This window comes from Mustela nivalis (genome assembly GCF_964662115.1).
Source record: "Mustela nivalis genome assembly, chromosome: 17".
Lineage (NCBI taxonomy): Eukaryota > Metazoa > Chordata > Mammalia > Carnivora > Mustelidae > Mustela > Mustela nivalis.
This window is the reverse complement of record NC_139036.1, coordinates 23,606,565-23,631,454: the sequence shown is the minus strand read 5'-3', so window position 1 is coordinate 23,631,454 and position 24,890 is coordinate 23,606,565. Positions and strand designations below refer to the sequence as shown.

The following is a 24,890-nucleotide window of genomic DNA, read 5'->3' as shown; positions in this document are numbered from 1 at the left end:
GAAAACCACATCCTCATATGGTACAGTCAAAATCCTAAAAACAAAATAACAACAACAAAATCTTTTCTTTTTTTAACAACAACAAAATCTTAAAAGTAGTCAGAGGAAAAGAGGCATAATACATAGAAGAAAGCAACGACAAAATTATGAATGATTTCTCATCAAAAACAACAGAGACCAGAAGACAGTGGAATATCTTTGAAATGGTAAAAAAAAGACACTTAAGAAGCTGGAATTCTATACACAGCCAAAATGTGTTTCAAAAATAAAGACAAAATTAACACATCTAACAGATAAATGAAAACGGAGACTATTTTCCACTAGTGAACCCATACCAAAAGATATGATAATGTTCTTCCACTTGAAGAGAAGGATAGCAAATGGAAATTCAGATCCACACAAAAGATAATGAACAGCAGGGTTGCCTGGGTGGTGAAATCAGCTAAGCATCTGAATCTTGGTTTGTCTCTGGTCCTGATCTCAATGTTACGAGATGGACCCCCACATCGGGCTCTGTGATCACCGTGAGTCTGCTTGAGATTCTATCTCTCTCTCTCCCTCTGCTGCTCATGCTCTCTCTCTGTCTCAAATAAATAAATAAATCTTTTTTTTTTTTTTTTTTTTTAGTGAAAATGGTATATATGTGGTTAAATTTAAGCATAAGTTTTCTTTCCTATCTTAACTTCTCTGCAAGTCAGGGGACTACTGAAGGCAGAAATAGTAACAGTACATTGTAGTGTTTATAACAGATGTAAAATATATGACAGCAATAGCATAAAGGACAGGAAGAGGTGTAAAAAGAATTATATGTTGTGGTATTATATGAATTCAGAATAGATCTGATAAGTTAAGGGAGCATCTTGTAAATCTTAGAACAACATCTAAAAATAATAATAATACAAAGAGGAATAATTAAAAAGGCTATAAAAGAGAGGGAATGATTTATGAAAACAATACTCAGTTAACCCAAAAGGAGTAAGGGAAGGTAGAACAAAGGAAGAAATAGCAGTGGAGGGCAAAAAAGAAACAAAGAGCAAGATAGTAGACTTCAACTCAACCGTATCCAGAATGATATTAAATATAAATGGATTAAACCCTCCAATTAAAACGCCAAGATTGTCAGATAGGGTAAAATAGCAGCTGTTTACAGGATATGTACCTTAAAGATAAAAATATTCTGGCAGGTTAAAAGTAAAAGGGTGGACCAAAAAATTAAAAGAAGAGGAAAAGATAAGTAAGCATAAGAAAGCTGGTATATCTATATATATATACAAAGTAAACCTCAAGACAAATTATTGCATGTGATAAAGAGGGTCATTTCACAATGACAACAGAATCGATTTCTCAAGAAGATATCATGACGTTAAATATGTATATGTCCAATGATAAAGTTTCAAAAATACATGAAGCAAGAATAGATGGACCCAAAGGGAGAACCAGAAATATCTATAGTCATAATTAGAGATTTGAACACTTCTCTCTCAGCAACTGATGAAGGACAAGATAAAAATTCAGTGAAGACATAGAAGATTGGAGCAACACTATCCAACAACTTGACCGAATTGCCTTTTATTAAACACCTACACCAACAATTACAGAATACACATACTTTTCAAGTGTACATGGAACATTCACCAAAATATACTATATGCTGGGCTATAAATCAACCTCAGTAAACTTTATAGGAATGAAACCATGGAGAGTATGTTTCCTGATCAAAGTATAATTACATTAGAAATCAAAAACAAGGGGCACCTAGGTGGCTCAGTGGGTTGAACCTCTGCCTTCGGCTTAGGTCATGATCTCAGGGTCCTGGGATCGAGCTCCGCATCAGGCTCTCTGCTCAGCAGGAAAGCTGCTTCCCCCTCTCTCTCTGCCTGACTCTCCGTCTACTCGTGATCACTCTCTCTGTCAAATACATAGATAAAATCTTTTTAAAAAAGAAGGAAATCAAAAACAATAAGGAAAAAGAGGTAATACAAGTTACCAATATCAAGAATGAAAGAGAGAATATCACTACCAATTGTACAGGCATTTAAAAAATGTTAAGAGAATATTATATACAAGTGTATGCTAATAAATTCAAAAACTTAGATTAAATGGACAAATTCCTTGGAAAACAACACAACAAAAGCAGCACAAGAAGAATTGGAGAGTCTGATTTTCTCTAAATCTACTAAAGGAATTGAATTCATAATTAAAAAGCATCTCACATACGCACACACACCCCATCACCAAGTCCAGATGGCTTCACATTTAGGACAGGAATGATACCAAGTCTACACAAACTGAGAAAATAGAGAAGGAAACACTTAAGTGTTTTATGAAGTTAGCATAACCACAATACCAAAACCTGACCAGGACAGTATAAGAAAAGTAAAATAAATTCACTATCATTCATCAACACAGATGCAAAATTCCTCCACAAGACATTAGTAGGTCAAAGACAGCAATAGATAAAGAGGATAATAAATCATGACCAAGTGGGGCTTATGCCATAAATGCAAGGTGAATTCAGCATCTACAACTCAATCAGTATCATTCATCTTATTAACGAAATAATGGAGAAAAATCATGGGATCATCTCAGTGGAAACAGGAAATGCACTTGTCAACACTCGACGCCCATTAACGATAAAAGTGCTCAGCAAACTAGAAATAGGAGAAAACTTTCTCAATCTGAGAAGAGCATCTAAGAAAAACACATATGTCTAACATATTTAATAGTGAAATAATGAACCCTTTCCTCCTACAATCAGGAACAAGGTAAGAATAGCATCTCTCTTCCATTTTTTTCCAATGTTACACAATATACAGTTTCTGGCCAATGCACCAAAGCAGAGGGGGAAAAAAAGAAATAGAGACCAGAACAGAAGAAATAAAATTCAGCAATAAAAAGGCATAAACTACTGAGACAAGGAAGAACATGAATGAATCTTGAAAACATTCTGCTGGGAAAAAGAAGGCAGACACAGAAGAGTACATGCTGTACGCTTCTATTTATATAAAATCCTAGAGCAGGCAAAACTAATTTATGACAGAAAGCATTTCGGTGATGGCCTGAGGGTTGGGAGGGGACTGCAAATGGGGACTTCTTGGGGTAAATAGAGCTGTTCTGCACCTCGAATGGGATGATTATTACCAGCGTGTACACACTTGTAAAAATTTATTAAGTTGCCCATTAAAATTGATGCATTTTATTATATGTAAATGACATCTTAATGAGGGATTTTAAAAGTAGGAAGATTATACACCATTCAGAAAATAAAAAAGTAAGCCACAAACTATAGGAAGTATAGAGACATTATTCTCAGGCCACATATCTGAAAAAGGACCTGTACCCAGAACATATGGAGTCTCTTACAGTTTAATAATGAAAGTAAAAAGTTAGCAAGTTTCTTTAATGGGCAAAAGACTTGAGAAGACATGTCACAAATGATAATATATGAATGGCCAATTAGCACTTAAAATTGTGCTCAAGATCATCAGTCATCAGAGAGCTGCAAACAGAAATGACAACGAGATATACCTACACCCCTACAAGAAGGTCTATAATTAGAACTGTGGACGAAATCAATATTAGGCAAGGAGGAGAAGTCACTAGAACTCTCATTCGCTCCTGGTGGGAATGAAAGGTAGTTCGACCACTGTGGGTAATAGTTTCACAGTTTCCATACAATTATCCCCAGACCTGTCTTATGAATCAGCTATTCTACTCCTAGCCATTTACCTAAAGGAAATTAAAATACCTGTCCAAAAACTGAACTGACTTGTACATAAATGTTAATCAGGACTTTTTCATAATCACCCAAAACTGGAAACAATCCAAGTGCCCACCCTCAAGTAAATGGCTACAGATTGTGGTGTATTTATACATGGAAAATTATTCAGCAATTTTAAAAAATGAACTAATGCACATGACCATGTGGATAAATCTAAAACGTGTTGTTGAGCAAAAGAAGCCAGGCACAAAGAAGAGCCCAGTGTAGATTTTCATCTATATGAAGTTTGAGAACAGACAAAGCCAATCTCTATGGTGATAGAATCCATAACAGAGACTGGCTGGGTGGACGGGGGTTGAATGGAAAGGGACAGGAAGGAACTTTCTGGGGTGATTAAAAATGCCTTGGGTCTTGGGTCTTGGGGCACCTGGGCACCTCAGTAGGTTGAGCAGCCGACCCTTGAGCCGCTCAGGTCATGATCTCAGGGTCCTGGGATGGAGCCTTGTGTCGGACTCTGCACTCAGCAGGAGTCCACTTGAGATCTCTCTCTCCCTCTGCCCCTCCCCCAAACTCATGTTTTTCTCTCTCCCCCTCCTAACTAAATAAATTTTTTTTAAATCTGAAGTCTAGATTTAAGTGATAGGTATACAGGTGTACACATTTTTCAGAATTTGTTGAACTGTGCTCTGAAAACACACACATTTTATTGCTCTTTTATTCCTCAGTTTAAAAAAAAAAAGATATGTATAAAGGAATTAGCTTGAGGCTTAACACATAGTAAGGTTCAGCTATTAGTTTCCCTCATTCTTCACCTTTCCCGTCTCTAGTAGGCATGTACCGTAGGCATGACAGCATTCTATGGTCACTGGATCTCTGAAAACAAAAGTGACATTTTCCCCAAAGAAGTCGGTCCTTAGCATGACCCTGGAGAGTTGCTCTAGTCTGGGCCATGGATCAAAAATAACACTGATTTGTGTTATTTCTTCCTGGACCCTCCTGCAGTCCCTAAACCTAGGTTTAGAGTCTCAATGTCCCCAGCCAAGAGGGTAGAATTTAGTTGGGTCATTCCAAGGGACTCGAGATGACAAACTCGGAAGTAGAAAAACAAGGGGCATGTGTAAGAGACTTTGAGATCAGCATTTCGGGGAGGGTTACAAGACAGGAAAACTAGGATTGGAACCCGACGCTGAAAGCCTCTGAGCTCAGTGGGGTTAGATCGTTACACAGGAGATGCGCAATAATTGTTTGTTGACTGAATAAGTGAATGAGTGAGATACTGGAGCTGTCCACGCTGAACCTCCAGGGCTGACTGCTGCCCCCACCTTCCTGTCTTGCAGCTCACATACCTGCCCCCACCCTGGGGCGAGTGCCGATCCTCAGAGATGGGACTCGACTTCTTTCCTGTTTACAGTATCACCGCCTGTCGGATTGACTGTGAGACACGCTACATTGTGGAGAACTGTAACTGCCGCATGGTCCACATGCCAGGTCAGTGCCGGGGGCAGCCTGGGACCTTGTCTGCACTTCGCGCCCCAGTGGGAAACACTGGACCCACTCCACGAGAATCCACAGAGATGCTGTTCTAAGAAGGCTAATATTTGATCCCAAACACTTGGAGGGCAGATAGAAGCATCCAGACTAGCAACCAAGGCAGCATCCTGGTGTCCAGTAGTGTCCAGATGTTTGAGGAATGTTCCTTCCAGTGCTCAATATGTGTGCTAATTGTCTGCTGCTGTTACCTCCTAGAGTTTAGTGTCCAGGCATCTGAGTGCTTGCAGTGCTTGAATCCTCGTATGGTACCTGTTCAAACATCCAGGTGTCTATTGCTTTCATCCAGATGGCTCCCTTCTTGGATCCAAATCTCTAGCACTCTTTCAAATGAGGCAAAAGTCCATCGGCCAGCAAATAAACATGCATGTGCTGAGATTTCTGTTGTCAGACTAACAAGGCATGTGGCCGTCTCATTAGATGATCTCATTAGAGAGGGTCAGCTAATCAGACACAGAAATGCAGGAGGTGAATGGTGGGAGGGCCAAATCGAGCATGAAGAGTTTGGTTTCCCGGCAGAGAAGGAAGAGTGACAAGCGGGGGGCAGGGACAGATTCCTCCATTCACCTGCTGTGCAACCAGACACAAGTTACTCAGCCTCTCTGTTCTCACCTTCATTATCTTAAAACACAATCATTAGTTGTTATGAGGATAAAATTAGGCTAAAATATAAAAGTGCAAAAGTCAGTGGTCATTGTATTAGCACATGGGGAGAGGAAACCAAAGTACTATTGTATTAGCACATGGGGAGAGGAAACCAAAGTACTATTGACTGATGACCTACTATGTGTTGGGAACATCACTGTGATATTTCATGGCCACTATTTCATAGTGTTATCATACTTTTATTAATCAGACACTTAGTTGTCTGTTTTATATCAGACACAATTGTCTTCTGTTATAACCAATGCTGAGAGGAACACGATTCTAGCTCAATTCTGAATTATTTCATCAGTAATCAACAATTTTCCTAGTAATGTAAATGGATAAGTGTTAATCTTTGAAATTGCCTCTGAGGCTCCCAGAAGACAGAGCGAAAGGGGAAACATATCAGTTAAATTGTTACTGCTGGAAAGGAGGAAAGGTATCAGCTCTCAGCTCTTGAAAAAGGTGTTCATGGACATAGTAAAGAAAGGACATTGTGATAGGTTTAACTTTAGCCCTTGGAAGAAAAAAAAAAAAAAAAAAAAAAACCAGAAAAAAAGTGGAGGTGTGTCAGGATTTCTACAGAAACCAGAGAGAAGAATGGAGCACTGTTAAGTGTTGCCCGCCTGGTACTCAGATGGGGGCAGCAGCCAGTGAGGTTCCCCCATGGGACCTGAGCCAAAAGCAAGGAGAAGACTAATCATTTCACTCATGACACTCTTACTGGCATCTCGGTTACTAGTGTGGAATAAAGGGCAGAGCAAGAGGAGACTTAGAAAGCAGCCCTTGTTGGAAGGAGCTCTGACCTCAGGGTCAGACTGGACTGGGTTCAAAGCCCACCTCCATTCCTGCTCCTTCTGGTGTCCTGGGAATGCAGGATACTGAAGCCTCAAGTCTCCCACCAGTAAAACAGACACAGTGTGTCTGTTTCAGGAGGTACCCATGTGAGTTATAGGCAATGATGCGTGCCAGATGTGGCAAGTGCTTTCCACCACCTCCCTGCTTTCAGCCATCAAGGCTTTCTCACCCATCACCCACCTGGGCTGGCTAGACCAGCACAGCAATCTGGGAGAATAGGCAGACCCTATTATTGCCTACCCAAGCTCAGAGAGCAGAGCAGATCCAATCCCTGGCTCTGGGTACACTGCACCCCAACTGCCCTCAGGGAGCTCTGATCTGTGGTTCCCTTCCGTGGAGGTTCCCCCTCCGAATGCTTCCTGGGGACGCTAGCCCTCCTGGCCACAGGATGCGCGCGCCTTCCCCAGCCCAGGAGGAAGACATTGCTGCCTGAGTACCTCTCCCTGTGTCTCTTCTTTGCAGGGGATGCCCCTTTCTGTACTCCTGAGCAGCACAAGGAGTGCGCAGAGCCTGCCCTAGGTCAGTACTGGGGGACAAGGGGGAGGGGCTGAGATTGAGACTTCAGAGGCCATCTCGGGGTGGGAGAAATGGGGTAGATGGGGAGTGGAGGAGGAGGAGAGGCTGACTGGGTGGCAGGCGAGCAGGGCACTGCAGGGACAGGAGAGGAAGGTGGAGAGGAGGGAGCAGAGAAGGGTGGGGAGGGAACAGACTCAGGGATGCAGACGAGGGGTGCAGGAAGCAGATGAGGGCTGACCAGGCACTGGGGGAGAGAATGGGAATAGAGGGGTGTGGGTAGAGATGGGTGAGGCTCAGGGGAAATGGAGAGCACTGGGGAACATAGAGGAGAGGACAGACATGGAGAGAAGATGGACAGTGGGCATCTGGGTGGACACCGAAGGAGTTGGGGGAGAGAGGAGGAGCGGCCAGCATGTTTATCTCCCTCGTCCAACCTCCCACTGGGGCTTGTAGGTTGGAGTAACTGCTGGATTCCCCCACTGGAAAACTTTGGGTGTGGGAGACCCCACCAGCCTCGGGTGCGGGAGATTCTACATCCCCAAAGCTAGACCCACCCCACCTGCCTGCTCTCTCCAGACCTGGGAAGTGATTTACAATCAAGACAAGCAGAGAGGGAGTTTAATTCATAGAGACTCCATTTCATTCAGCAGCTGTACTTGCTGGAGCTAAGCCAGGATCTCTCTGGACTCCTGTGTCTAGATGCTTCCAGAAGGATGGGGGTTGGGGGGGGTCACTTAGAGAGAGTGGGAGACTTCTGACATGTCCGAAGACATCTCTCTTTGGAGTATGGATTAGAGAAAACCCGTGGGTAACACTGCGATGATCAGAGAGATGGAAGGAGAAAAGTGATGTCTTTAGCCACCCTGTCCTAAGAGGAAGGGGGAAGCTTGAAAGAAAGAAGCATTCCTGATGCAGAGAGATTGCTTCTAGGGACAAGTATTGGGGATCTTTGCTTGTGCCCTAACCCAGCAGGCAGACAAGGCTAACTCTGGTTAGGAAGGAGCCATAGAGGGACTACCACAGAGCCCTGGGTTTCAGAGAAAATGGTCTCCCACATTTGCCCTTGGCTGGAGGCCCACTTTGTGGATGTGAACACTGAGGTTAGGAGCAGAGAAGGCGGCTTTGGGAAGCTGAGGGCGCCAGGCCTCCCTGGGAGCCCGTGCTCCAAAAGTGGGACCTTTTCAACAATTTTTAAAGGTCAATGTAGCAATAAAGGATCAAAGGAGAACAGGACCAAGAAAAACATAAAGTGGGCACTTCTTTTTATGAGCGTTCCCACTCTCACCAACCTAGAGCTCGAGCCCAGCTCCCCTTCTCGCTGCAGCGCCCCGCCCCTCTCTGACCCGGGAAGGCACATCCTTCCCGGCTGGTGTCCAGCTGCCGGGAGCCCCGCCCCCACACCTGCGGAGCCCCGCCCCCACACACGACTAAGCCCCGCCCCTCTCTCCCCTCCAGGTCTGTTGGCGGAGAAGGACAGTAATTACTGTCTCTGCAGGACACCCTGCAACCTGACCCGCTACAACAAAGAGCTCTCCATGGTGAAGATCCCCAGCAAGACGTCAGCCAAGTACCTCGAGAAGAAATTTAACAAATCAGAAAAATATATCTCGTAAGCGAAGTGGGCATGGTGGGCAGCGGGGAGAAAGGAGGGGTCGAGGAGGAACTGGGGGCGATTTGAGGAAGAGGGCAACAGGAAGCAGTCGGCGCCCTTTGGCAGACATGAATTGAACTTGGCTATGGGACAAGCTCTGTGTTTAGGACTCAGAAAGCAAAGACAAAGATGGTTAAGACGGAGCACCCTGGCCTTTAAGGAGCCTGAAGGAGTTTTCCAGGGAGGCCTTGCGCATTCTCTTACATCTGCCGGGAACGCTTTTTCTCTCACACTTTACCTAGCTGGTTCCTCCTTGTGCAGGTCTCCGTCTCAAGGTCATCTCCTCAAACCCCTGAATGAATGCCCCGCCCTTTATTTTTCTCTCCAAGCACTGTGGTGTTTTCCTTCAGAACGCTCACCCAAGTGTGTAATTCCATATTCGTGTGTGTGTGTGTGTGTGTGTGTTCCCCACTAGACTGAAAGCCCCGTGAAGGCAGGAAGAACCTTTCCTTTGGTTCTGTGCTGGAGAGTGCCTGGCACATAGTTGGTACTCCAAAAATGTCTTCTAACGGAATAAATGAATGAGGTCCATGGGAGAAGAGGTGTGCCAGGCAGAGGCTGAGCAGAAAGGATCAGCACAGGACAGACAAGGGGCAGGCCAGAGAGAGCCAGGGCAGGCCATGTGTCACCTCGTAGGTGGAGCTGGCCATGCGGTGGGGGACAGGGAGAGACTTTCCCCGGAGACAATAGGGAGCCTCCAAAGAGCTTCGAGTGGACGAGTGACAGCCTCAAATGTGTATTTTCAACCGCTGCCCTGCAGCAGAACTTTCTACACAGATGGAAATGTTCTGAGTCTGTGATGTCCCACACGGGAGCCACTAACCACATGTGGCTCTTGAGCGTTTTAAATGCAGCCTGTGTGACTGAGGAGCTGAAATGTAACTTTTTTTTCAGTGTGACTTCGTTTAGCAGTTTTAGGAAGATTCCTCAGGCGGCAGGTGTACAGGACAGACGGGAAGCCAGAATAAAGGGTTGGAGGCTGGTAGGGGCAGGCGCCATTACCCAGGCAGGGGATGGTGACCCTTACTTTGAGTGGTGCCTCTGGGAGCCCTGAAGGGGAAAGGGGATTTGCATCTCTCTCCCCAGCCACTCTCTCCTGCCAACACTGCAGCCAAAGCCCAGCCTGGGGCAGCTTTGGCTCGGCAAGTTGAGAACAAGGGGCACCAAAGCTGTTGTGACCAGCAATGAAGGAGACGGCCCCGCTGTTGAGCACATGTTCTGCCAGCAGCGATGACTTTTCCTGCCAAGATGTGTCTTGTTAACACACCTGCCTAAAGGAGCAGCCAGATCTAGATTTGCTCCCTAAAATCCCTCCCTGATCCTGGCAGTTGACTTGGCAGTGCTAGAGTCGGGGGCTCCCACTAGGAGAAGCTTGTAGTAAATCCAAGTAGGAAGACACCTGGGTGGCATGGTTGGTTAAGCATCTGACTCTGGGTTTTGGCTCAGGTCGGGATCTCGGGGTTGTAAGATCGAGCCCCGCATCAGGTTCCACACTCAGTGTGGGAGTCTGCTTGAGATTCTTGCTCTCCCTCTCCTTCTGTCCCTCCTGCTCCTCTCTCTCTCTCTCTCTCTCTCTCAAATAAATAAATAAATCTTTAAAAAAAAATCCAAGTAGGAACTTGGGTTGGGGAGGCTTTCAGGAGTGGGTATGGGGTACCCAGGAGGTCAGGGGGCTGAAGCAAGGCCAAAGAGTGAAGAGCTTGTTCAGAAAGTACTGAGCTCCCCTAGGGGTGAGGAGCCAGGCAGACTCTTTGGGGGCACAGAGATCTGGACATCAGGCAAGACTCATGGAAAGGACACAAAGAAGGGACAGCTGAGGGACAGAGGGGCAGAGCTGATACGTGCCTCTTGTCTGTAAAGAGCACTGGGCTGCGAGTCAGGACTCTTGGTTCCAAGGCCAGCTCTGTCACCACCCAGTTCTGACTTTGGGCCATTTGTCGCACTTTCATGGGCTCAGCCTCACCCGCTGTCAAGGGGAAAGCTGTTTCAGGTGGGCCGTGTGGCCCCTGAGGGTTCTCACCATGTATGGTCCTGAATATTCCCTCTGCAGAGAGAACATCCTTGTTCTGGATATATTTTTTGAAGCTCTCAATTACGAGACAATTGAACAGAAGAAGGCATATGAAGTCGCTGCCTTACTTGGTAAGTCAGTGTCCATTACTCGAATTCCCACAGGTCATGGTGGGGCGTGGGGAATGGGGTGGGCAGTAGGGTCGGCAGGCAAGCGGGTAGATAGATACACTTGTGGAAGAGTCTGGCCTTTTCGTGCTCTGATTACTCTCTCTGTCCCAGAATGGGAGGGACTGCGGTGTGGTGGGAGCGTTCGTCCCAGTTCATGCCCCAATGTAGGCCTTAGTTTCTCCATGGACACAACGAGGCAAGTGAGCTAAAAGGTCTCTTGGGGCCTTTCCAGCGCTGCCCTGTTGGATTCCGTGGTCTTCTGTCCCGAGGTTGGAACGAGCCTCGGGGCCACAGCGGGGAGAGGGAGTGGTCCAATGGAGCGGAGGCTGCACTGTGGGCGGTCCCCAGGCAGTGAGGGCCCCCGGATGGAGCCCAGCCTGGAAAGCAGCATCGCATCCTGGAGGCCAGATGTTCCCCATGGACTGAGAGTCCTTTGTCAAACACAGAAGAAGGGCCACACATCCCCAGATGTCTACAGACCTGACTGCCAGCCCCACAAAAGGTCACACCCACAACCCTGGCCACGTGAGCACGTAAGGGATGAGGGACCTTCATTTCAATCCCGCCCCGCCCAGGGCAAAACCCACAAGACTCCCGAAGGTGGCCAGTTAAAAGATCTGCCCCGGGGGCCCTTCTCCCGACTCCTACTCACTCTCAAGAAAGGACATGATGCTGTCCCTACAAAGAGAATTAGCTGCGCTTGGATCTGTGAGCGGGACCCCGGCGGAGGGGGACAGCAGGTGTAGAGGGAAGCAGACAGGCACAGCATCAGACCACTGCATACCAACTAGAAGGATGAGGGCATGTGGCCTCTCCTCACTGCACATCAGGTCCCTCATCTGTATAAAGGGTCTAATAAAAGTCCTTGATGATTTTGCTGTGAGGGTTAGCTGGCAGGGAGCACCAGCCCACAGACCGCCCATGAAGAATGGTTTCTGGTACCTGGACAGTCACCATGCCAGGCACCCAGGTTCCAGCTGCTTCCACTTGCCGTTAGAGGATCTCTGACCCTCTCCCAGGAGACTGGGGGCTTGGCCACAGCAGAGACTCAGCTCGGTTAAGGTGGCTGCCACTTGGGTCTCAGACACTGTTGTGGTCAAAAGGGACTGAGCCAAGAGACTAACACTTTAGACTCAAGGTAGAGGTCATGCTCTGGGGATATAGACCCCCCTCTCCCTACCTCTGTCATCTTGTCACCTTCATTTCCTATGGAGAACTCAAGACAAGGCTCTTCCCTCCCCTCCCCAACACAGGCTCACTGCTCGCTCTCTCACACACACATACACACACACACACACACACACACACTGAGGAGGGTCTGAGTTCTGGATCTGTCAGAAAGGATAGCTTCTCCCTGCATCAGCTTTGAGGACAAGCGTGTTCCCAGCGTCTTGTTCCCGCCCAGAATAGCCTGCTGAGGAGATCACGCTGCCATCTGTACTGCCTGTGCTGGGAGCTTGCCGCTCGCAGACCCTCAGCCATCAGGCCCTTCCCTCAGCACCGTGCAACCCACCCTCCCCACCCTGGGCACCCTGTACATGCCCTCAGGCCACACAGAGCACACCCCACCCCAAAGCTTACACACACACACACACACACACACACACACACGCGGGCCACACGCGGCAGAGGCACATCTGCACAGATGCACTACGTGAGTACATGTACTCAGTCACGTACACCTGTCCATACACGCAGACATGCTCCCACAGCTTGCGCACACTCTCACGCGCGATGCCCACCTCCACAACGCCACACTCACACACACTGGGACCTCTCAGCATCCCTACCCTAGACCTAAAAAGCCACCTGCCTAAAGCCCTGACGCATACCCCACGCTCGGTCACACCGCGTGTGTGTCCAAACACACACCTCACACCTGACAGGTACATGGGGAAGTACACACTCCCCAGGGCATGAGAGAGAGAGAGCAGGGGGAGAGGAGGGAAGGGAGTCATTGGGAGCTCAGCTCCAAGCCCCACCAGGAGGTGCCCCCTCCTCGCCCTCTCTGCCTGCTCACATGGGACTGTGGCTGTCGGCCTGCCCTGCCACAGTCAGGGATAGAGGGCAGATGGAGCCAACAGAACGTTCTCAGACCAAGAGCCTGTGGTCTCCAGGAAGAGTGGGCACCCATCCTGGCAGCACCCTCCTTTCCCAGCACTCTCCCTGCTTAGCCCAGCAGCTGAGAGTCAGAGTTCCCAGGTGCCAGGACCTCACAGTGGTCTCCTTTCCCCTCCCCTCCAAATGTCCTTTGAAGGCAACGCTACAGAGAAGGTCAGGGTTTCCAAAATCACACGTCAAGCCAGTGGCAACTCTCCAAACTCAGACCCTCCGAGCCCTCTGCTCTACCACACTGCCTCCAGAGCAAAGCATTGGGGCTTTGGGGGGACTAGGACCCCATGGTAAATCTGAGAACAGCTTCTGAGGTAGGGACCCTCCCCCTACAAACACTTAGGTACACACAGGTTAACATCTCATATTCCGTTTTAAAGGGTCTCCGACCATCCACAGCCCCCACAGGGGAGTTGTTCTCAAGCTCTGGTGGCGAGAGAGCCCTGGGAACTTAAAAACTCCTGACTTTCAGACCCCAGCCCCAAGAGTCTGATTTTATAGACCCGGGGTAGGTCCAGACATCTACACTGAGTACAGGTGTCTCAGGAGGGAGAAGACCTGGAGACCAGTCAAGAAAGACTTTGGTCAGTCAAGAGAGACTGTGTACCCCACAGCAAGAACTCCTACTCTAGAGAAAGACCAGATTGAACATTTACCCTCAGGTGGGAAAGTGAGGGGATGCTTCCTATGACCTTATCCCAAGGGTGAGAGGTGTCCTGAGTTGGTCCTGGAGGCCTTGTCATGATGGGTGAGGGAAATGGGTCTCTTGGGTCATTGTTTCCAAAACCCCCAACCATGGCACCCAACCCATGAGCCTTGGGCTAGACTGCCCTTGCCCCAGGCAAGGACCACACACTTCTTGTCTCTATTCCCAACCCAGAGCCAAAGAAGGGCCCTCTCCAGGTGATTCTGAAGGTAAGTGAATAAGCGGTTAGCCTGTGAGGTCTACTCCAGGCCCTCCAGTAAGCCCTCAAGTTCATTCCCATCACCTCTGGGTGCTGTGCAGTGAGAGAGGGAACTGTCCAAGGCCTGATCTGTCCCCGGGCCAGGCTTGCCATAGAAGGGGAACCTTTGCAAAGGTCTGGTTTCTGAGTTCGTCTCACCCCTTCCTAGAAACGCTGTGACTAAAGCCAAAATCTTTGATCTTTTCTGTCTCTCCAGGTGATATTGGTGGTCAGATGGGATTGTTTATTGGTGCTAGTATCCTTACAATACTAGAGCTCTTTGATTATATTTATGAGGTAAGATTGGGGTTGCTCGTGGGGAAGTGACCCTATGCTGGGACCCTTGTCCTGCCCGGATGTTCAGAACCAAAGCGCAGGGGAGAGGGTGACCTCTCTCCACCCAGAGCCTGCTTTCTTCTCCCTGTCCATGGACATTGTCTATCACCAAGTCCTAGGCAGGGAGGAGGGGTGGACCCAAGAGAGACAGAAGCCGACTCCTATCCTCAGGTTGCTGGAAGAGCTATGGGCTGTCCGCACTCAAAGGGAGGGAGAGGAAGGGTTGAGAAGGAGAAGAGCCAAACCTCAGGCCAGCTCTGAGACCCTCCCACACAAGGCCAGCTGTTATGGCTTCATACATGTGTGTGTCTGTGCCCACACGCTCACAGCACACGCACACACACATGCCCTCCATGCACACACACTTCTGCCACGCTTACATACATCACCCACAAACACACATGCACACTGTACACATACCACTCACACATACATGCTACAGCCACACAGCACACACACACACACCTGCCCTCCGGCTGGCCCGTCACCTGAGTAGTGCGTGTCTGGGTGCAGGCAGGTTTAGAGAAGGGCCATTTCCTGGCAGAGTCCTGAGCGAGCAAGAAGAGTAAGGGTACGATCCCTCAGCATCCCCCAGACCACCTGAGTTTTGTGCGGCAAAGGAGCCTGCAGAGGGCTGTCCTTGGCCAAAGCCAAATGGGAACCCCTGTGGGGAAGTGGAGGACCTCTGAGACCAGGGTCCTCGGGAGTGCCACACTCCACCTCCCAGCATGGTGACCTTGTTCCCCAAACCCAAATCAGGCCCCAAGGCCAGATCTTACTCTGCTTTGTTTATTAATGTTTGTGAAATAAAAGCTTCTGCTGTATAAAGTGATGGAGATTACATACCAGGGAACACGTGGAATGCCTACCCTTTATCACTAAGAATCAACTGTTACGGACTCACGGGTGCCCTGACCTTATAAACGAGTGTGGCTGTCAGGCCTCATCCCCGAGGCCCAGCCTCAGAAACAGGCTCCCGGGCTGCTCACGCACACCCCCACCTGGTCCCCAAGAAATGACAGTCCAGATGCCAGCTGGGGCCCTCCTGTGACCACTTGCAGTCTCTGGCTCCTGCACCAACACCTCACCCAGCCCAGGGAGGTCCCTCTGCCTTCTCTCCCCCACCCCCCAGCCTGACCAACCCCGTCGCGGTTCTCTTGCAGCTGATCAAAGAGAAGCTCTTAGACTTGCTTGGCAAAGAGGAGGACGAAGGGAGTCACGATGAGAACGTGGTAAGGGCAGCGCCCATGCCGTTGGTTGCTCGGTCCCCCAGCCTCTGCCGGCCTTTTGAGACCAGAGGTCAGGGCCAGGACGACAGGAGGGACACACCTCATTGCACACTTTAACTTGGCTCATTGGAGGACACCCCCACTGAGCCTCGGGGCTTGGTGGCGAGCACTGGATGCAACGATCCCAGAGATGCTTGCAAGGGGAGGTCCTGTCTGGCCCAGTGGGGCTTGTCCCGGACCCAGAGGGCTACTGCTCTCATCTTACACCTTGGGAGACGCAGGGAAGCTCTGCACCCTTATTCCTCGGGGTAGCAAAACACAAGTAAGGATGTCACTGGTACTCGACTCCCTTTGAAGGGGACAGGGAGGTTGGGCCCCTGTGAGGTGGGGAGCAGCCGTGATTCCCATCGAAACTGCCAACTACTCGGTGCCAGGGCTGTGTATTTGACGCCCTTGAGGTCCAGAAGCCCCAGGTCCCCCGGCTGGTGAGTGGCAGAGCTGGGCGCAGAGCCCCCTGACCACAGCCCACTCTGCCTGCCTTCCCTGGAGCAGCCACAGAGGCAGCACCTCTCAGGGCTGTCCGCTCTCCTTCCCAAACTCGGCCTGCTCCCAGCTTGTCCCTGGACACCCACTAGGTGGCCGCCTTCCCGGCCCTCCCCTCTAGCCCAAAGTCAGCAAATCCCAACTGAGGCCAGCCCCTCCTCCGAGACAGGCCCTCATTTCTGTTCCAGACTCTAGTTCTCCAGCCACCTCCCAGGCTGAAAATCTCTGCCTTGGTTCCCTCGGGCCCCTGCAGCTCTGGTGACCCGAATATGGCGTCTGTGGAGGGGAGGGCAGGTGAAAGGGGCCCGGGCTCTGGGCTCTGGTCCCTGTGTCCCAGCTGCCAGCCTGAGCATCTGCAGACCCACAGGAACCTCAGGGGGTCATTGGGATTGAGCAGCCCCTGCCTCTAAAGCGGGCAGCAGTGCCTCCTTTGTAGGAAGTGCTTGGCCAGTGGAGGTTCCCTCCCTTTTCCCATCTCCCCTCTGCCCTCAGAATGTCACAGAGTCAAAGCCTCCCTCTGCCGCCTCCCCCTCCCCCAGCCCCATCCTCACCAAGTCTCCCCCACATTCTTGGCACAGCCTCCTAGGCAGTGTCTGCTCCCATTCCTCCCAGCCTCTAGCCCTCTGCAGCCGGGGAGTCACTGGGAAGACTCCAGGCCCTCCCAGCCCCGCTCTGCTGAGACTGCTTTCTTCTTGGGGCCAGCTGAACCCTAAAGGACCACTGGGGAGCCGTGACTACTCCGGTTCTGACTTTTGGGGGTCTCCCCACTTCCTACTTGGCCTCAGCCAGTGGAACCCCCTTCCCCAAGCCTAGAACCCCAGAGGCTCTATCTCCCCCACCCCAGGAAGGCCTCAAGGGGGACCCCCGCCCTCCTGCCTCAGAGCTAGAGAGCACTCAGAGGTAGCTTTGGGCCATACCTTAGGGGTACGTCTAGAAGAGAAGTTCAAACCAGCCGCTGAGCTCCATCACCAGGGAGCCCTCTCCCCACCCTGGGGGCACTTAGGTGGGCAATGCTTAGGACTCTGAAGACCCCCGCCCCGCCGGTCTCGTGCCCCACAACAGGGGATGCCTGGGGCAGGAGCAGCAGGGCGAGCCCCAATAGAGCGCACCAGCAGTGGCTGCCAGTGGCATCGTGACACCATTTTGCAGAATGAGTATCAACCTCCGCTGTCCCCTTCCCTCCAGAGCACTTGCGACACGATGCCAAACCACTCTGAAACCATCAGCCACACTGTGAATGTGCCCCTGCAGACGGCCCTGGGGACTCTGGAGGAGATTGCCTGCTGACAGCCCTCGGACCGCCCGGCAACCCCCAAACAGACCTGGAGGCCCAAGACCCAGGACAGGGGACAGCAGGCACAGGTGCGATGGCCCCTGGTGACAGAAAGAAGAGCCCCCTATGCACACATAGCAAACTCTCTGCCAAAACCTCGCTGCGGCCACGTCTGATGCGACGTGTCCTCGGGCCCCACCGTGCGTCCCTCTTAGGAGAAATGAGTCACGCTCCGGAACTGTCCGAGAACCCACCTGCCATCACATCTCACTGCCAGATGTACAAAGCACCTGCATGCTGAGACCGCTCACGGCGCCACCTCCACGTCTGTCTCTCTACCTGACTCTCCTCCGCGTGCTCCCCGGCAGCCACTCTGCGGCCACCCAGCGGGACCAGGTTCTAGCCCCGAAGTCGCCACCACGTGGCCATGCTGGGGTCGCAGCTGCACAGTCGAGAGGGAAAGCGCAGAACTCTCAACCACGTCCGGTCCTTGTGTACTTTGTGAAGGTTCTGAACCTGCCCTCAAACCCCTGCCCTCCCCCGAGCTGGCCCCTGGGCTGACTAGGGCCCCCCACCCCCTACCCCCGTCCCAGCGCCTGGTGGAGGCAGGGTGGCCTGGGCGACTCCAGCACTCATCCATGGGACCCACGTCATTCTGCTGTCCCCGTGACCTAGCTTGTACAGTCCGATTCTGTTTCTTCTTCGGGGGGCTTGTTTTGTCTGTCTGTCGGAGATCTGTTCTGTTTGGTTTTTTACTTTCCGAATTTGGGTTTTGATGTTCTGAGGTTTGGTTTGATTTAGTTTTTCCATTTTCTCTGGCATTTATTTATTCGTGCTTCCAGTCACGGTCATATTAAAAGCTGGTCTTGTGGAAACAGCTGAGTTGGTGCTGCCTTGTCCCCCATACTCAGGTCTCCCTCCCCCCTCAAAGCCTTTCGAAAGGGCCAGGCCCGCCGGGTCCCAGCCCACAGATTACATACATGTCAGGTTTCCTGCACCAGCGCCTACTGTTACAAAGTGTTTAGAGGGAATGCACTTCTAGTCTGTTCTAAATCTTTAAAAACTATTGACTGCAGCCTTGTAAATGACTATTAACACATCACAGCTTGTGGTCTGAACGGCACTGTTGGCGACCACAGACATGTGGCTTGAAGAGAGGGAGGCAGAGAACGATGCCTAAACCTAAAAACCATGAGGGAAGACTTCCCACCCTGCTCCTCCTTCCTCTGTCCCAACGCCTCTGATCCTGTCAGTGAAATCGAGCTGTCCCACGCGGCAGCCTTTCCAGACCCTCTCTCTGCACCCCACCTCCTCACCCCCCCTTCAGAGGTCACTCTGGCTTTCTGCTTGGCTCCACACAATGGCTGAGGGAATGTGGGGAGTAGGTGCCTCATGGGGAGAGGGGAGGCCTTTTCCAGCCCCTCCCACCAAAAGGGGCTTCCTGTCTGGGCAGAATCCTTGCCCTCATGGCATCACGCTGATTCCCGACTTCCCCCATTCAGGGCCTGCCCCCAAAGCCCCGCAGAAAGGCTTTGTGTGGCATGTGCCGCCTTTTTCACGCACAGGTGCGCAGAAAACACTGGCTGGACCAGGAGTTCGGGGCTCTGGCCCCGGCTCTGCCTCCTGATCTCTCTGCTGATCTCAAACCCCCTCGGTCCTCTGACCCCTCTCTCCTCCCCATCTGCTCACGCAAGAAGACTGGTATGTCCCCAGCCACTAGCTGAAAAGAGCCTGGCACCAGGAGTTAGGAATGCTGTCCCCAGGGCCTTCCTGCAGTAGCTGTGTGACGATGGCCACGTGCTCCTCTCTGGACTCAGCGCCCTCAATTTGAAGATGAAATTAATTGCATACCTGTGTCTTCACGCATGACCTCAAGAGGCACCTTCATACTCAAGGCTCACGATAGAACTGCTGTCCCTGCTCAGGGGGACACGTCAAAGCAGCCACACCCAGGCCGAGGTGGTGGCCAGGGGGCGGCTGGGACACAGCATCCCTGAGATCCCTCCTCCCAAGCTCCCTCTCAGCTGGGCTTGCCTGAGGCTGTCAGCAAAGCTGGGCTTTAATCCTTAGGAGCCAAGTGCAAGGCTGCTGGAAGGCACCCTGTTTTTGTCCTTTTACTGTGGCTGTAACAGATGTAGTGGTTTACAATGCAACTGTGTTGCCTTCAAGTTCTGGAGGTCACAAGGCTGGCACGGATGTCACCGGGCTACAATTTGTGTCAGCGGGGCTATGCTCCTTCTGGAGGCTCTAGAAGAGAAACCATTTCCTCACCTTTTCCAGCTCCTTTTCCACACCCACATTCTGTGGCTGTTGGCCTCTTCTTCCGTCGGCCAACCCAGCAATGGTGGGTGGAGTCCTGACGTCACACAACCGTGACTTCCTGGGTCACCTCTCCCTTTATCCCAGATCCTCTCCTGCCTCCCTCCTCCACTTTTGAGGGACTCCTATGATTAGACCAGGCCCTCCTGATAACCCATGATAATGTCCCCATCTCGAGGTCACCAACTTAATCACAAATGTCAAAGTCTCATAGGGTAATGTGTTCACAGGCTCCAGGGATTAGGATGTGGCCATCTTTGGGAGGCATTAGTCTACCTACCAAAGCCCTTTTGGACCATGTAGCCTACTGCCCTCTTTTTCCAAATGAACAGACCCAGCAGAGGAGGGGAGGGACTTGCCTAGCATCACATAGTCGGTTAGTGGCCTTGCCAAAGCTACACACCCAAGCTCCCAGGCTCATAATTCCATCTCTAGACCCACCAAAAAGCACAAAGCAAGATGAACTGAAAGTGATCATTTTTTCCAGACTTTCCCAGGGCGCGGAAGTCCCTCTCCTTAAACAAACACATGCATCACTGCATCAGGCCGGAAAATGTCTTTCCAGTGCCCAGACTGTCAGACGCAGAGGAACAGTGAGTGTCCTAAGACCGCTCCCAACAGGGACAAGAACAAATGAAATGTCTATTCAGTGAGTTGGGAATCTACGGGAGGCTTCTGTCTTGTTCCAGTTTAACAGTTTTATAAATGTTTTGAAAATTTATGTCTTAAGATACAATGTGAACTGCTTCATTGGATTTTTGGCTTCCTTTTCCAAAAAAAAAAAAAAGAAAGAAAGAAAGACTGACTTAAGATCAATTTGTGATGGAGCACAGAATATTCTAGAAGGCTGGGATTGCTTCAGGCCTCACATACGTACACGTTCCTTCTGATCTGGAGATTCCGGTTTTATTCATCTTGGAGCAGGTCTACAGAGTTAACCTGTTCAAAAGGGAAAAGATAGGAGATTCAAGAGAGCCAATTAATAGCCTATTAACCAGTTGTTAGGAATAGCCTACTAACCAGTCACTAGTAATAGCCTACTAACAAGTCGTTAGTAATAGCCTACTAACCAGTCACTAGAAATAGCCTACCAACCCGTTGTTAGGAATAGCCTACTAACAAGTCGTTAGCAATAGCCTACCAACCAGTTGTTAGATCCTACTAACAGATCGCTACTAACCAGTCGTTAGCCAAAGACAGAGGTGTATGCCTGAATGCTTGGGAGTGTTGCGGTGTTTTGTCTTCTCATTTCAAACAAGTAGCCAGGGGTGTAATCATTTCCTTAGTGAAGACGTGGAGACGTTTGGTAGACAGAGGAGACTTGGCGACGTGTCATGTTTTCTAGAGGGACCCCCCCCAACCAAAGATGTCAGGAAGACCAGGAATGTGGAGCAGTCACAGACTCAAACCGCAGGTCAAATTATCAGTCATCTCAAAGAACCACATCAATCGATCAATCAAATAATGGCACATAACCTCAGAAAGAGAATCCGCGGGGCTTGCCGCAGTGAGGGGCAGCCAGAGGAAGAAACATTTCCGTGAGCAGCCACGCCAAGGATGGGGCTGGCTCTTTGCACGCTGTTGCTTTGTTGTTTTTGGCGGAGAGAAACCGGAGTGATTTTCTTTTCCTCTTTCCAGCTCGAAGCTATTTTTGTAAGAGTCTTTATCACAAACACGCCCAGCCAGAAAGGTTCACAGAGGGGCTCCGGAGAGGTGGGAAGGAGGAAGTTCAGGGGCCGACACCGTCCAGGGGAGTGATCTGGGCGGCTACTGTGTTTGCTCAGGGGACCCTCAGCTCAGCCTGCCTGAGCCTAGAGGCCCAAGGAGAAACCTGAGACCTCTTCCTCCACAAACTCAGAGATTTTAATTTGATTCTGTAATTTAACCTCGGAGCAGAGGTGAGGACCCCCCAGAAAACACCAGTGAAGGAGCTGCCCGTTATAGAATAGAGGCAGCGGCTCCTGGAGGCCACGGAAGCTACCAGCCCTGATCCACTCACAGCCAGGGCAACCCAGCACAGTCTAACAAGCTTCCCGGCCTAGCGGGGAAGGGGAGACACAGGAAGAACACAGGATCACTATTTATTTCAACTCTCATTGATTGGCTGTCCATTATGCGTCGGGCACTTACCCCCAAGGAATTTACTATCTGAGCAAGGATGCTGACAAGTAAACAGGTGACTACAAAGATGAACCCAAGTTCAGGGAATGAGAGCGCAGCAGAGGCCAGGCTTGTGAGGTGGGGAGTGCTAAAGAAGGGACGCCACCATGTAGGTCCAGGGAACCCGAGTAAAGAAGGGAAAGGAGAAAACATCCAAAATGACCACTTGGGCACAGACAGATGCAAAGGATGAGGGGCAGGCCAAGGTGGAAGCCCTCAGCTCCTTCCCCGGCTCTCCAAGTGTCTGTGAAGATACTTCCCAGCCGAGGGTTGATTGATTTAGCAAATGATTCTCTCCCCATTCATCTGAGACTCCTGGCACATGGAATCATTTTGTGCACGCATATGAATATTCCGAGGGCTGATAGGTTGGGCGCCTGTGGGGCCAGAAAGTCCCTGGGGACCAAGAAAACAGGTCAGTGGGAACCAACCCAGCCTGAGGACAGATGGGAGGAAGAGAGACTCTTACTAATGCAATTTAACATTTGTGGAAATCTGTGCTCACCGACTTTGCAAGAAGGAAGCAACAGTGAAAAAGGCTTTCGACAGAGAGTCAAAGGATTGGCTTTTCAATCCATTTCTGCCATAAACGGACCATATAACATTGGGCAATGTACTTCACTTCTCTGGGCCTCGGTTTCCCCCTCTTTAGAAGAAGAGGGGGTGGAAAACAAACAGATAAGCCTTTGGTGTGCCCCAGCTCTAACAGTCTATGAGTGTAAGACAAGAATGGGGGTCAGGCACCCCAGCAAGTATTTAATGATGCTGGGTTGGGGGGGGTGGTAATTATGAGGATTAAATGAGCTAGGGTAAATACCTTCTCCCTTTTCTTCTTTTCTTTTTTTTTTCCCCATAAAACACTAATTCTTCATCTTGCTTGGATTCAAAATAAGGTGAAAGCTATGAGCTCTCTCCCCGGGGGGGATTTAAAAAAAGTGCACATGGTCACAGAGATATACGTGCAATTTTGTTTTTTATTTCAGGAGGGTTGCGGACCCCCCGGAGCTCCTCTGTGATCCTCCAGGGGTGCCCTGAGGCGAGGCAAAGGCTCCCTGGTCCAGAAAGTGCCTTTCTCCTCCATAAAAGGGCCACCACGCCACAAAGAGCAACCAACATTTCTTCTCCTAAAATGACATAATGGCTGTCATTTTTCAATTTACAGGAGGGGAAAAAAGAAAGCTAGATAGGATTTGATCAATTTCAAGTTTTTCCTCCCATAATTTTTTTTTAAACCTTCGGCACCTGCCGCAGCTTGTGTGCTAATGAGCTCCCACAGATGGCAAAATGAATGAGCGAGCAGAAAATGAATGTGAACAGAAAACCTTGAGATGTGATTTCATAAAAACCATTTTATGCATGCGATGATTTCGAGGGCCGAGGAGACCTGTATACATAGAAAGCCACGGCGGCATCGCTTGGCAAACCTCTCCGTGGCCTGGTTCTTGAAACGTGGACGCCGGCCTGACGGTGTACGTGTAGGAAATGCATGCCTTGTGGTCCCTGGCTGCTGTTGAGCCCAGACACACACACACACACACACACACACACACCACTGTGGACACCTCATTCATTTCTGAGCAGGAAGGTAATGGTGCTTCTTTAAAACACAGAACACCACCACCACCACCAAAAGAGCTTTGAAAATGGATGTGAGTGAGGCTTTGGGATGGGGAATTTGGCTGCCTTGTGTCCTTGAAGCTGCTCTCCACGCCATGCCTCTGAAGGAAGTGGTTCTCGTGGCCCACTTCTCACCGTCACAGGTCATTTGTCTTTCGTGGCGTTCGGACTTCGTGGTTTCCTTTCCAAAGGAATTAAAAGAGAGGCCCAAGACAAAGTGAGTGGCGGGCACCAAAGCATACCCAACTGAACCAGCCTTAGAGGCAGGAGTTCAAGGAAGAGCTGGAAGGAGATATCCCAGCGCCAGGAAGGGTCTCTGCCCAGAATCCCTCACTCCGTGGGCATTTTCTGCATGCCCATCATGTGCCAGGCATTGAGGAAGGCACAATCCCGAGGGGGGCTCAGAGCCTGGGTGGGCAGAGGTGGGCAACAGATGTACATGTGAGAACCTGAAGGGCAAGAGAGCTACAGTGAAGGTGCACAAGGCACAGGACGCTGGGTCTGTCGGCCAGGCTGAGGCCGGGCAGGTGTTGGCCAAAGCCTAGAGACATGGGTGGGAATTGCCTGGCAGCAAATACCTGAGCTGAGGCTTGGAGGTGGTGGCAAACTTGGAAGGTCTGGGGAAGGACAGATCCCTCCCTCCACTGTGCTTCCCACCCCACCCCCAGCTCCGGGGTCCGTCCAGCTAGAGTCCACAGGCTAGTTCAGCTATGAAGAGTGGGACACGCCAAGGACAGAGCACAGCCTTTGGAATCCAATGCCTCCATCAGAATCCCAATTTCTCCAGCTTCATTACCTTGGGCAAACTCTAGACCTTCTCTGGAACTCAGTTGCTTCCTAAAGATGGGGGCAACCTGCCTCCTTGGGTGCTGTGGGGGCAGTGAGATTAACTATGGAAAATGCCAGCGTGGTGCCTGACACAAGGTAGGCTGGAGATGAGGAAGCACCATGCTGCCTGCTAGCTCCATGGACAGTGGCTGCCACCAAAGCATCAGGAGGGATCCTGGGCACTTGGAGGAAGAGAGGCTTGTGCTGTTTGTGATGTTGGCCACAGGCAGGAAGTGGGGGCCATCCGACACCCCGGAGAAGGTGTCCACTAAACGCTGGACTCCATCTGACCAGGCCAACCCCCCACTCCAGAAGCTTCAGGTCAATGCCTGAAGTAGGAAAAAACCCAGCCATCTCCTGCTGAAAGGATGAGTCTTACCAGCAGAGCACAGGGACCCGCCCAAGGGCA

The 24,890-nt window shown here is 50.4% G+C and overlaps 1 protein-coding gene and 1 long non-coding RNA gene across 2 annotated transcripts in view; one reads left to right on the top strand and one right to left on the bottom strand.

The window, feature by feature from the left end:
- Positions 1 to 18,434, top strand: part of ASIC2 (acid sensing ion channel subunit 2) — a 251,841-nt gene extending 233,407 nt beyond the window's left edge. Inside the window, exons 4-10 of the mRNA XM_082707343.1 lie at positions 5,059 to 5,209; positions 7,235 to 7,291; positions 8,744 to 8,897; positions 10,990 to 11,081; positions 14,394 to 14,473; positions 15,676 to 15,744; positions 17,470 to 18,434. Coding sequence (XP_082563469.1) covers positions 5,059 to 5,209; positions 7,235 to 7,291; positions 8,744 to 8,897; positions 10,990 to 11,081; positions 14,394 to 14,473; positions 15,676 to 15,744; positions 17,470 to 17,571 — 705 coding nt within the window. The 3' untranslated portion in view covers positions 17,572 to 18,434. The remainder of the gene's footprint in view (positions 1 to 5,058; positions 5,210 to 7,234; positions 7,292 to 8,743; positions 8,898 to 10,989; positions 11,082 to 14,393; positions 14,474 to 15,675; positions 15,745 to 17,469) is intronic.
- The window catches only part of LOC309851755, a 64,768-nt gene extending 45,178 nt beyond the window's left edge, over positions 1 to 19,590 (bottom strand). The window contains exon 1 of the long non-coding RNA XR_014304912.1: positions 19,409 to 19,590. This is a non-coding gene — a long non-coding RNA (uncharacterized lncRNA). The remainder of the gene's footprint in view (positions 1 to 19,408) is intronic.
- Positions 19,591 to 24,890: the final 5,300 nt, after the last annotated feature.